The sequence below is a fragment of the Nipponia nippon genome, unplaced genomic scaffold (assembly GCF_047370975.1).
Source record: "Nipponia nippon isolate SJK-2023a ecotype South Korea unplaced genomic scaffold, ASM4737097v1 scaffold_6, whole genome shotgun sequence".
Classification (NCBI taxonomy): Eukaryota; Metazoa; Chordata; class Aves; order Pelecaniformes; family Threskiornithidae; genus Nipponia; species Nipponia nippon.
Window position 1 is genome coordinate 55841454 of NW_028262380.1, and position 13633 is coordinate 55855086.

At 41.1% G+C, this 13633-nt stretch overlaps 1 protein-coding gene across 4 annotated transcripts in view; it reads right to left on the bottom strand.

The window, feature by feature from the left end:
* SLC39A8 (solute carrier family 39 member 8) overlaps window positions 1-13633 on the bottom strand; it is a 55056-nt gene that overhangs the window by 18403 nt on the left and 23020 nt on the right. The window contains exon 1 of one of the 4 annotated variants that reach the window (XM_087736732.1): window positions 7184-7429. The exons of the other annotated variants lie outside the window; for them this stretch is intronic. Coding sequence (XP_087592858.1) covers window positions 7184-7351 — 168 coding nt within the window. The 5' untranslated portion in view covers window positions 7352-7429. Of the gene's footprint in view, window positions 1-7183; window positions 7430-13633 lie in introns of those variants that run through there. 4 annotated transcript variants of the gene reach the window in all.

Sequence of the window (13633 nt, forward strand, 5' to 3'; positions counted from 1 at the left end):
CAAAAATACTGTGATTGCTTAATGTGAAGCAGAAGTGATTCAAAGTATTTTAAGTAAGATAAATCACAAATCAATGAAACACGTTTTAAATACGCGTTTGCAAATCTTATGCCCTATGAACCAGTACAGTTAAACCTTATAATATATTTGGGAAAACAGCTTCAAAGTAATCAAAATCTCATGTAATTACAAAATAATTAAATTTAAGAGCAGACCAGATACAGTTAAAATCTCAGTGACAATGTCAGAAAATGACTGGTAATTCAGTGACTGCTTATTCACGTAAGTGACCACTTCTACATTCCAACAATGCTTCTTATTTACCTCCCCAAATTAGCTGTTTAAAAATGGTCTAAACGTTAGCAGCACTCAACACTTTTCATTCATTTTATAGCAGTAATTGTTAACAGCAAACATTGTTTTGTAAAACCATCCTGTACTCCAATGAGATAAATTCTTACTTGGGATCTTCACTTTGCCTTTGGCTCAGGACATAGCGGTATCTAATGAGTCAAGGATAAATGTACTTAGCAGTGCTAAACCAGGCCAGGGGCAGGGCTGGTTGCTCTGTTCGTTAATTTTCAACCAAAAAGATAACAGACAAATCATGAAATGTCTTAAAATATGTATCTACAGAAAAATTGCGTATTTTTGTATGAAGTTTTCTATACCGCCGAAGTCTTTCATCTAACACTTTCCATTTATTCACATTCATTATTTCCTACAACGATCAATAAGGAGAGAGTGTTCTTTTTTGGGTGTAAACAAAAGTGATTTGGCTTATTGCTGTACAACAAACATATACTAAGCTTGAGTCTGAAGACAAAAAAAAAAAAGTCAAACATTTTCCTTCTATATGAGATATCAAGTTAGAGCATAACTCTCCCTGTAGCAAATCTCAGAGTGGTTGCAAAAGTAGAGCACTGGAAGCGTTAGCAAAATAAAAACAAATGGTCACTCCCTGCTCTTTTCAGTTTTGCTAGCCTTCAGATTCCACAGCACTTCTCCAATAATTCAAGATCATTATCGATAAAGCAAATTCCTTCTAGAGATAAGCCAAAGCAACTGCAAGTCGTTTACTTCAACAGAGCTGCTTCCGCTTCCATTAATAAATATTTTTCTAATACTGTCCAAAAGGTGAAAGGCATGCACACATCCTTTGAATGTGACTATTTCTGGTTTAGCTTGGAGGAAGAGAACATGCAGGCCAATTCAAGTGACTTCAGCTAAATTACATCCAGGCTGTTTCTGTCCTTCCTTTTTAATGACCCAGTATAACAGAGCGCTCAAGTACATGCTTGACCCTAAACGTAAGTATACATTTTTTTAAGGCCATGAGACCTTGAAGACTCAAATATATACAAGCAATGTGCATATACTTTCATCTTCCAATGTCAATGCTAATGTCAAAGTATCACATATAAAATAAATATAGCTTGATAACAGAAATTTTTAAAGCATGTTGCTCCATTTAATCTCAATGGAAGCAGTGCACAGAGAAGTCATCGCTGAAGATAGTCTTTAACAGCCCAATATGTGAACCTCTGGAGCTTTCTAAACTGGTTATGTGCCTAATCATTTTACCATTAACTCTGCATTATGGAATAACGCAAAATACATGGCTAATAAGTCCAGTGTGAAACAAAGAGAGGATAGCTGTGGTCTCTTAGGAATAGTTCCTATATGGTGCTTCTTGTACTAGTGGCTGATAGAGCCATTTCTGGAAGTCTACTGTGAGAAGCCCTTAGAAAAACAAGCCAGTAGGAGCCGAGAATTCATAACATAACTATCTCAAAATCATCTTTAACTATCTCGTTCCTAGAAATACAGAATGGATTACTAGTATTTTAAAACCCAAATATTAGAATTAATATTTGTTCACAAAAAGGCAAACCATGTTGTAGGCAGAACAGATTATGGAAAGAAAATAAATCAGACACAGCACAAATCAGTAAACTTGAGACCTGTAACTTTGGTTACATACAAACAAATAAGCAAGGAATACCATTGGACAAGAGCTCTTTTATGAGAGGATGAGAAGCAGCATTTTATTTAATTACTATTATTATTTTGATGAGGAGTCATTATTATCCCAGAGGATAATGATTCCTATAAATGATTCATTGTTATATGTCACCTCATCGTCTCAGTAAACTTCTACATGCATCCAAGAGCTAAAAAGCAAGCTTGCATGAGTTCACTGGCACAATTAAAGTATTAATTAAAAGATTAAATCTATTAGAAGCCTTGGATTGGAGCAACTCATGTTTGCACACTGCAAAACTCTGCAGTTATCTTTGGAGGATAAATACATTAAGACAGCCACGCTGCTGTAAAAACATAAGCTATGTATTTTGTAAGACAGACGCATGATCTCAGCAGAAAGGAAATTTAGCCTCCTGGAACAGGGGACTGAGAATGACGTCCTGGCTCACCAAGTCTACTGCCATGTCTGTCCCCTGCTATTCAGTAAGCCTTGTCATAGCAATTAGGCGAGGGGACTGGCCGTAATGTGACTGTCAGCCAGTGTTTAATAAACAATTGCAAAAAAGCTATGACATAACCGATCATGCCTCTGAACGGTTAAAAAAATCATTTAAAAAAATGCTTTCATCAAAATTAGGGAGGACTTAAATCAGTAGAATTTACACCATTACAAAGTATTCAGACTTAAAAAAAATTAAACCATCAACGGGGTTATTCAAACAGATGTTTACTTTTCTCCTGGTAAGGCTCTCCCAAAAATGATTGACCAATATGGGATTTTTTTTTTAAGACGGTAAATGAAATAGAGTGATGCCCAGCTACCCAGAATCTCTTTACACCAGTATCTCTATAAATGAAAACTGGATGCCAGCTCACCACATACTTTGAAGGAAAGGATGGGATAATTGCTCAGACAAAAATAATGCAGAGAGGACCTCTAACTGGAAAATTAACAAAAAATGCTACAGTACCAACCGTCTTGTAAATGTTTCAGTCCCTTTTCTGATCTTCTGCCATGTTGTTACCTTTGCTCTAGCTTTGTTTTATCTGTAGCGTTCCACATGTGAAGTACTAAGATACCCAACAGCAACCTGGACTGCAGTTTCTAGATGTTTCCAGATTAAATACTAGCCTAGCCCACACCAGGGCTGAGCAGCAGGTCACACAGTAGCAAGAGCAAAGAGAGAATGCAGTGAATGCCTATCTGACCAGCATTTGTTTTTTTTACTTAGCCTGAGCCTGGATAAGGCAAAATAGAGACACATGACTGTCTTCCTCAACTTACTTGTAACAAATGAAAGCATCTAATTCTGATGCCGTGACATGGTTTTATCACTCAGCACAGGTAAGAACTGGATGCTAGGAGACAACCATGCCTTCAATAAGGAGTACTCCACGAGAAAGAGTCAAACCAGATGAAGCTGCTTGAATGTGCTTGTGTGCTTTAGGGATTTCACACACACACCGACATGTTCAAGGCAGCTGTTGATGCTGGGAGCTGAAAACTGTCCGTGAATGCTGAAATTTGCGGAAGATACTGTAAAAATAAGACATTTAGAGGGTAGAACAAGTAAGCCTATTTATCTTCTCACTGGCCAGGCGACATCAAATCATGGTGTTGGATCAAGACCATAAGCCACACTCTGTCAGGCCGTTCCCCCTTCTTTCAAAAAGCACAAGTGCTAACTAGTGAAACACCACAAAAAAACCCAAAATCAAAGTAGATACTAGCCTGGTTCTAGTCTATCTGAAACACCGAAGTTACTGGGTTTTGACTCCTCTTGAGGCGAAAATTAATTCTATCTTACTATGAATAGTAATAAAGATTATAACTTCATTTTGTCCAAATGTTTTGTTTAAAGATTAAAATGCGTTACATTAAGACACAGTGTTCAGGCATAACGTGCAGACTGGCATAAATATAGACTTAGAAAAGTCAAAGAAGGAAATTGGAGCATGATTGGTTATGTCAAAGCACAAACTAAAGGTAATGTTAACACGCCCATTCTTTCCAATGCCCATTTACCTTCCATGTATTTTTTGAGCATGTAATTTAATCCTCCAGCACACACATGTATGGCTATCATACTACAATGAACCCAATGATAGAAGATCAAGTATAGTTTCATGTTTTTACATCTTGCTAATAATGTAAAATACAGAGTGAGTAAACGTGCCATCATCTATTATACTGAAACTGGTAATTTTATCCCTATTAGTAAGACTAAACTGTGTTGGAATTCAGTAAAACGTGAAAAACCAGCAGTGACCAGTATTTGAGTTTGCTCAGTTACTACTTATTTCTCTGACAGGAAGTCTTAGCTTACATATTAAGGAAAGGTGATAACAGAAAAATTGAAGACCAAAGAAAACATAAACACGTAATAAAGAGAATTATGAAAGTTCATGACGAAAGAAAAACAGAGACCAAAAGCATAAGGAAATGGAGACAGTTCAATCAAAAATTCTAAAACAATACTCAAAAAATTTGTTTTCTTTTTTGTGTTTTACAGGAAAAAAAGTAGCATCTTCATGGACATCATAGGACATAAGTTACCATAAATGCCTACATGACTATACATACAAACACCATCAACAAATTAAATACTTTTTTCTTCTCCCTTATCTTTTCAAGTCAACCTGCTATCAAAGGAAAACAGGAATCAAGCATCTATCTTCTTCTGGCTTATACATCCAAACACTTTCAGTCCTTAAGAAAATGGATCAGCTTCTGGTGGACCTTCTCTTGTGAGATTAATAGGCTTACCAAAATTGTTATGAATGAAGCATTAAAACTAAACACTAATGCTGGGATAAAACTAAGAGAGACTGTTCCTTCCTACCAGTTTTTTAAGTGCTGTATCACCTGTCCCTTACAGATCAGTTCTCCACTAGAAATTACTTCAGGCTTGGATGAGGGACACCCTGATAGAGCAGGGGTGTGTTATCTTGATTGGACAAAAGGCCTGGGAGTCATCCCACTAGCTCTGGACACTGAAGTTAAGAACTGAAAGTCTAAGATAAACCTCGTTTCCTCCTACAATCAGATATTTATGCAGCCTGAATGGATTCAGCCTACCTGAGAAAGACCTGAATCACTCTCCAGATGTATTTATCAGTAGAGCTTAGGCCTTTGATGCCTTCCAACACACAAAGTTAGATTAGGCTACTTTGTGTCTTCTGTCATAACCAGTAGATATTCTAAATTATCAACTTGTAAGCACAAAGAGTCACAGTGTTTGAAAATGATCACGTTTGATTTACTTGGTATGAGTACGCATTTGCATGCCCCACCTGCCCAAAGTCATTGATAGATCTAACATCTATGAGCGATCAAAAGCCAGGAGGTAAAATGCACTTGCTTAAATAGTACTAGCTGATGGAGCAGCCGTAAGGCCAATATTAAGAAAGAATACAAGTAACTCAGCAAAAAAAGTCTATGCATTTCAGTATGGTACTCTAGACACTATTCAAAATGGTCACAACTAGAATAAGCCCATACAAAAAATTGTTTCAGTTAAACTTCAAATGACTTACGAGGAACGTGCATTTACAGTAATAAGAAAGAGCATTACTCTTTTTTTTTCTTTTTCCCTCTGTAGCCTGTGCCAAAGCCTGTGTACGAGGGCTACGTGCTTTTGCAGAGGGAAAACCTGAAGGACTGAAGAATCTACTCATTTCTATTCCCTTTTAAAGAAAGCTCCTTTTCATAGCCATATTCAACACTGCAAACTTGTATTTAGCACATGTGGCTGGGAATGTTTATGTTTTTAATACACTGTGTTGGAACAGTGTTCAATTTGCAAGATTTGAAAGCAGTGACTCTGGCAAATATTGCCATGCTTACACTGAATACTACATTGATTTCAGTGGCATTAACTCCCCTTTAAACGTTTGGTAAGGCTAAAGACATCAGAACTGCACTCCTTCTAAAACAAAGGGAGCTTATCCATGGTTTGTCTCCTTCACAGAACGAGCGAAAGAGCTACTACTCCAAATGTAGAAAAAATTTCTCAAGGTCCCTAGAACCGTGCCTCTGCTGTTTCTTAGGGAGTTGAACCAAAGCAGAGCAACAGTCACCCTTGCTTTCCCTTCATTTTCATGACTGACTTGGTGTCCCTGATTCCTGAGCATAAGGAAATCTCCACCAGCTGCAAGAGTCCCCTTCAAGGAAACAAGCTTAGTCTAGGACACTACAGAGATATGAAGTTACAGACAAAGCAGCAATGAGGTCTGAGTTTTGCATGGATACACTAAAGAGAGTAAAATATTTTCATGGTTCAAAGCTGCGCCACGGGAGGTTTAGACTGGATATTAGGAAGCATTTCTTTACCGAGAGAGTAGTCAAACACTGGAACAGGCTTCCTAGAGAGGGATTCGATGCCCCAAGCCTGTCAGTGTTTGAGACATTTGACGATGCCCTTAACAAGATGCTTTAAGTTTTGGTCAGCCCTGAGTTGGTCAGGCAGTTGGACTAGATGATCGTTGTAGGTCCCTTCCAACTGAAATAGTCTACTGTCTTCTATTCTATGAAAAGTGGTATTCCAATGATATTTAGTCAGTAAATTAAACATCATTTTAAACAGCTTTTAGTAGATTAATTGATGAGTGTACATTTTGCACTCAACTTAGATGAAAGATGTGAACATTTCTGAAAAAGTTTCTTTACACAAGTAGACGTGTCTATAACCAAGTTTGTGCTATCACATGACAAGCATATTTTAACAAGTCCTGAGGATTTGCTTATACAACTCTCGGAGGGAAACACTAGCTGATTCTCATACACTTTTTGCTGTTGTCCAGATGCTATTTACCCAGGAAAAGCGCCAGTTTAAGCGCTGAGCAACGAGGAGGTAGAGCTAATCCCACGGGCAGCCCGGCACGGCAGCACGCAGCAGCTCGCTGATGGATGGCAGTTTCTCCCCTGCCGCAAGCTGGCCTCACCAGCGGACCGGTACCTTTGCCCGAAACCCGGGACCAGAGCCTCAGGAGACCTTTGCTCCCTCCCTCCCTGCTTCAATGTAAGGAAACACGACGGCGACGAGACCTAAGAAACTCCGGAGCTGCCCACCCGGCTCGGCGCCCTCGTCTCGGGACGTGCGTTTCCAGCCCAGCCCTCACCGCCGCCGCGGAGCCAAAGCGGCGCCCGGCCCAAGCCGGCTCCCGCCGCCACCGCGCCGGGGGCACCCCGCGGTACCTGGTTGTGGTGCAGGTGGGTGAGCGGCAGCACGGCGCCCAGGGCCGGCGCGGCGCCCAGCTGGCGCAGCAGCGCCGAGAGCTGCCCGGCCGACAGGCTGTGGTTGGCCCCGAAGACGCGCAGCACATCGTCGGCGAAGGTCACCGCCGCCGCCGCGCTTGGGAGCATCTCCAGCCCCGCGGGACGCGACCGGTGTCGCCGAGCGCCCGGGGCTCTGCGGGGCGGGAGCGGCGCCCGCCCGGCTCGGCCCCTCCCCGGGGGGCGTAGTGGGGAGGGAGACGGGGCGGGCGGCAGCGCGGCGGTGCCCCCGCGGCTGCGGGCGGGGCGGGCGCCGCTGCCCCGCGCCGGTGGCGGTGGCGGTGCCCTGCCCCTGCGGCAGCCCCGGCAGGGAGCCGTCCCGCTTTTCGGTCCCCGCCGCGGCGCCGGGCTGCTTACCGAGCGTCGGGCTGGCCCCGTCGGCCCGGGGCCGGGGGCAGCCGCAGGGCCTCCCCGGAGCCCTGTGTCACGACAGAAGGGTGGCACGGGGCTGTCCGGAGACGGCCCCACGCGCCGTCAGAGGCGGGGGGCTGCAAAATCCCTGGTCGCTGCCAGCCCTGGCCCAGGGGCCGAGGGCCACAAAACCATCAGACACCCATGGAGGAACACGGTCTTTCCTGAACTGCCCCCAGTGCCGCTTCCAGACGCACGCCTGCCGAGCCCTCCGCCCGCCTTCCCCTGTCTGCCGTGCAGCCCCCGGCCCCGGCCTGCGCCCCACAGGCAGGCCCCGCACCCGCCTGCCGCGACCCACGAAACGCCAGGCGGGACAGCCGAGGCCAAGGTCCAGGCCCAGGCCAGATGCACAGGCAGGTACGGCCCCGCCGGACACACCTCGCCAACAGTATCTCCACAGTCGAGGCACCTGGACCTTGGAATGAGCCGCTCCGTTGGCAGCTAGTTAGGCAACTTTCTTTTCTCAGGTCGAGACACGGATTCGTGTCTAGCCTACCTTTTCAGGAAGGTTTAATGCACACAAAAAAGCATGTGATTTCATGCATCCTTTGTAACAAACAGAAAATTGTGACTGGTCACAGGTCTGCTCCTGGGGCCTGTCACTCAAGTGGTTTAGATGTCCTCATGTTTCAGGACAGCAGCCGTGTAGTAGCAGCTCCGGCTCAGGAGAGATTTGTATTATAAACAAGTTCTCCAGCTGCCTGTTACAAAATTTCTTATGTATCCCTTAGTGGGCAGAGGTAGCGTATTTTTAAAATTATGTATTTTTAAAACAGATTCTCATTTAGACCTCTGTGGAACTGGGCTGAATTAAATGAGCTCAGACACTGTCCCCGATTCCAAATTTTCTGGAACCAGAATTTTGCACTGTGTGTGCCAAGCAGTCTGGGTAACAGCACTACGAAGGAGTCATGGTTAAAGACACTTCACAAGCAGCGAAACTCATTTGGATAAATTCTTCATAAACAACTTCCATACCATAATGCACAAGGCATCTAGCAGAAAAAAAAAAATGCCAGCAGCATAACCCACTACCAGGGCAAAAAAAAAAAATTCTGGAGAGAGCTACAATCGTATAAATTCTACTATTGGAAAACCTAAATGTTACTCTTTCTGAATTAGAGCCTGAATAGCTATGATACTTTCATGCTTCCCTCATACTTGGCTGGTGGCAGTTGAAACAGCCCTGGCACAATTTAGTTGCAGGTTGTTCCAAATGACGGTCCCCATCTGCACTGTTCATACCAGCAGCCGAGGCTGAAGACGCTCCACCCTACCTGCCTCTCCATTTACGTGTGCGTTTTGGGTCTCTCCCACAGAAATCAACACAAGATTTCCTTTGCTGCTAAGAGAATCACAACATTTTGCTTTAGGCAGCAGCTATGTCAGTAGCAGAACTGGCACCTCTCGTACTTTCTAAACACAGCTCTAGTAACGGTTGACTATTGAAGGCATTCTGAAATTTTAACAAGTCTGTATTTGAAAAGTGCCTTATGACCAGTAGGTAAATTGGAAACACCTGCAAACTGGTTAAAACAGGTAAATCAAAACAGGTTGCTGGTTGCATCAAAAAGATTTGTCAGTGCAGGGCCAAAAGGTTAATCTCAAAACTGATTATTTTAAGACTTCCTTTTTATCAGTAACAGAAATAGAAAGGATTATTTAAATCAGTGTAATTAAACAAACTCGTATTTGCATTAGTTCTTAGGCCGATATTTGCATAATGCTGAAAAGTTCAAGGAATTCCTGGATAATTGCATTAAGAATTATTGTCTGTTGCCAGTCCTCTGCAGAGTGAAAATCCTGCTCTATTCCTGAGAGACAGCCAAAATTTTTCGTCAAGGAGTGATGCATTCATACTGCTCTAGTTTAAAAGAAATAAAAAGTTTCTATACTGAGTGTTACCGAAAAAGACTGCAAGAGCTAGAAGGGCATACTAAGAGCAAGACCAGAGGTCATGTACCTTTCAAACTGTATACATAGCACTTGAAGGCCTACTCCAGATTTTGTGTATACTCTTGTGATGTACAGACCCAATCAGAAAGTCTGATCTTTGTTCATGTCAAGTCTGATAAAGCTTAGCCAAATACTAACAGAGCCAAATTCTCTTTCTCAAACTGAAAGAACAATCTGTTTGTACACTGTAAACCAAGTATTTCCCACCAGTACTTCACGGTCCTGATTCACTATTGTTTTTTCCCCAGCTTTTCTTACACCTGTGCAATGTTACTGTCACATTTAAACCACCACAAGGTGCCAGCGCACCAGATGGTGACTGGCAGTGGGCAAGACGACACATAATCAGCTTCTCCAATCTTTGAAAGGGCCAAATCCTCTCTGAAGTGGGTTTCCCTTAGGAAATTCACAGTGAAACTGTAACTAATTACATCAAAGCTAGCATGATTTGTAATTGTGTGTGTTATTTACTTATCTCATAGTCAGAAGAATGCTGTTTATTGTCATTCAAGCCAATTGAAATAAACCTATTTGAAAATAGCAGTCATAATTCTGTCACTTGGCAGGTAAAGTAGACACCTATTGTATTAACATTTGCACCCTTTTTTTCCTCAACTCTTAGTGGCATTAACTACTTAAATAGGATTAAAAAAAATCATATCCTGTAACTAAACACCCTTGAATTAAATGACACATAGCAATGGATATTTCTAGGGGAAGTACCTAGGTAGATATGTAAAAACATTGGATTGACACCTTTTGTCACGTATTTTCTGTAAGTAATTCTATTCACTGTGGTAAGTTAATTCCTAGCAGTTCTATTTGTTCATTTTTAACTTGGCCAGGTAGACTCAAACACTCACAGCCACTATATTTTAACTTCCAGAGCCTCACAGTCAAATAAATTACAGATTAATAGCATGGTAAGATAAATACTCAGTTTTCAATATTGCCAGCTCAGGAATCTTGCAGTTCTCCTCAATTCTGTGCTCTTGCAAATACTGAAAGGGAATTTGGGGATTAGAGCTCTAGGAACACAGGCAAAGGGTACTGTGAAGACTGAAAACCACAGAAGCCAAATAAAAAACATACTGTCTGCCTTAAAAATCTTCAGATAAAAAAGCCTGAATCTCATCCATCTGCAGATCTTGACTCATTTTTGAAAGCTTGGGTTCACAGAACAGCACTAGAAATATATCCTTATATATCATAGCAGAAGAGTTTCTGAAATTACAGAATTAAAAGGAATCTTTCCTTTAAGGCACATTGGCCAAAATACCTCACATTGGTACAGCAAAACATTCAAAAGGAAAAGTGGGATCTCAAGTTTTACAAAATAGTTTGACTCTATAATTCACTATTAAACTATTAAAACTACAAGTGCTAGGGGCATGACATGGACCTCAAAGTAAGAGATGTATAATGGCATCGCTATGGTAAATCAATCATAACTTGCTTCTTTTCTGAGGCTGCGTTACTGGTACCATTTGTGTGTTGTTTACTATCCTGAGGAGCTTGGCTCATGCAAAAGGTTAACATTATGCAATAGATTTCACCCAGCAAGAGGTATTACTTGTTCTACAACCCTCCTCTAGCCAATTCATTAGCTCTCTCTCTGTGAAACTGTAAAATACCTTGTTTCTGATAAGAAATGTGATCCATTTGCTCCTTAGGACTAAATATTGTTTGAGCAAGTATCTTTAAAAACAAAATCTCTATGATAAAATAATCAGATGAAAATCTTCACTGCTTACATTTTCAAGTACTAATATATAGAGATATTTAAGGATCTTCAACCACAACAAGAATAAGAGTTCTCTTTAATGGAGGTAAGCAGATGAAATTATCTTCAGTTCACAGCCGCTCATTAGAAAACTAAACTTAATAAAATTCCACTGACACTTTAGAAATATTATCTGTCCCTACCTTGTTAGCATAGGGTCAAGACTACTTAGGTCATATGTCTAGTGTCAAAGCTCAAAGTTGTTTTGAATCTGAAGTTTTGGCCTAGGGGTATCTCTAATTTTCAGTTGGTAAACAGGCTTCTAACTTACAAATCCAGTAGCTGTTGGGCTACAGCTTTGGATGGTACGAAGTGAGCTAGTGCCTGGAGAGCTGAGCCAGGCTATAGCAGCTGTCTGTCATGACTCAAAGTACCCAAGAAAGGTGTGCAGAGAGATAGGAAGTAATAAACTTTCTTAAGAGAGAGCAGTATTCACCATGAAGACAAATACTGCTCACGTTGCCTCGCATTGCTCAAATAATCTTTACCAGAAGAGTCATCTTCTGGAAAACATGCAAGTCTTTTGCAATTTTGAAAAAAAATAGTTTTTAAAAAAAGCAAAAGGACACTATACATTCTTGTCAGTAAAACTTCATTTTGTAAGAAAAGGGAAGTTCACAAATTTGGAGTTCTTTTTCAAGGTAGCCTTATTTTGAACTGCATTATAAAAAAATAATTTTTACATTTACAAATTAAAAGTGACACATTTCAGCTATTCTCCCCAAGTCTTGCAAACACACTTGAAATTTAAACCTTCTATTGTTCTAAAATTAGATCAAAACCAACCTTAAAGTCTCAAAATTGTTGATGAAACAATTAATGTTTTGTAGGAACATGCCTAGTAGTGACCTCTTACCTGGTGATGACCTTTAAATCCACCAGAGGATCCCAGGGGAGGGTCAGTATATGCTACAAGCTACAAGCCCAGATTATATTGACATACATACAATTCAGTGCAGATATCTGAAGAACAAGGGTTACCACAGAATAAAGAAGCAGCAGTCATATGTCAATATTAGTATGATTAGATAAGCAGAGTAGTGTCAGCAGGATGTCTGAGACACATGCTGGTGTTCTACTTTACAGGCCGGGTTCTGCAGGGATCAAGATGAACCCTGTGACAGAGCAATGCTAAACCAGCTGCAGGAGTCATGTAGGCTTTTTTCCTCATAATCCAGTAGGGTGAAAAAGTAAGTAGAGTATCTGGGGAGGGACCAGAACAGCCTCACCAGCTCCCATTACAGGACCCAGGAAGAAAACAATTGTTCCGGACACTTTTCTAGATCAGTGGCCTTCAATACATCAGTCCCTTTGTTTCTTGGAAATACAGCTGCTAAACATGCTTGAATAAGCGAATTAATTCTGAAAACTCAGCTCAGAGTTTGCAAATCATGTCAGTCTGCTTAGCACATCTCCAAAATAGGTGCTGTACAGGCCACTGAGATTGGCGAATGTGCATTGAACCCAGCTTAATTTTTCAACGACTACTAATATGCGAGAGGAGAGAAAAGGTTCTATAAGATAGAAGATATCTTACTTCAGAGGAAAACCACAGTTGCAGCTAACAATTTCCTAGTTTGGGATGCAGTGAGTTACCATACAAAATCAGGCCCTATCTGCCTTCAGTCACTTCTCTTCTACACACTCGCTCACCGCTTAAATTTTAAAAGTTATAATTAACAGACAGTACTCCAAGCCTGCATGAATTCCTAAGTACTGTCACCATGCCAAGTTTAAATTCAGGATATACTTAAAACTGTAGTGCTTTAATCTATTAAAATAATATCCCCCAAATGACAAAGTTTTTAAATTTGAGACATGGCTCTCAGTCAAATATTAGTTCAGTCATTTGGGGGATATTACTTGAACACAGAAAGCATCTCAGTTTTTACTCCATCCTGAATGTATTTTCCTGTCTAACTGCAGATAGCTGCAAGTAACAAAGTGTGTTAACATGACTTCAAAGATATTATCACAATGCAGCACCTGCATTGCCTGCAGATCATGACAGCTTTTGAACTCTTTGTGCTTTCATGAACTGGTTACAAATATTTATAGCCTAGATTAATATTCAAAATTTGCCTGGCATGAAAACAGATTTTGTTTTGTTGAAAAGTATTAGAAAACAGGTTTTCTAAAACTATCACAACTCATAATTACACTGTAGAATACAGCCACAGGATGCCTTTGAGGCTAGATAAGAACTAAACAGGATTGAAATA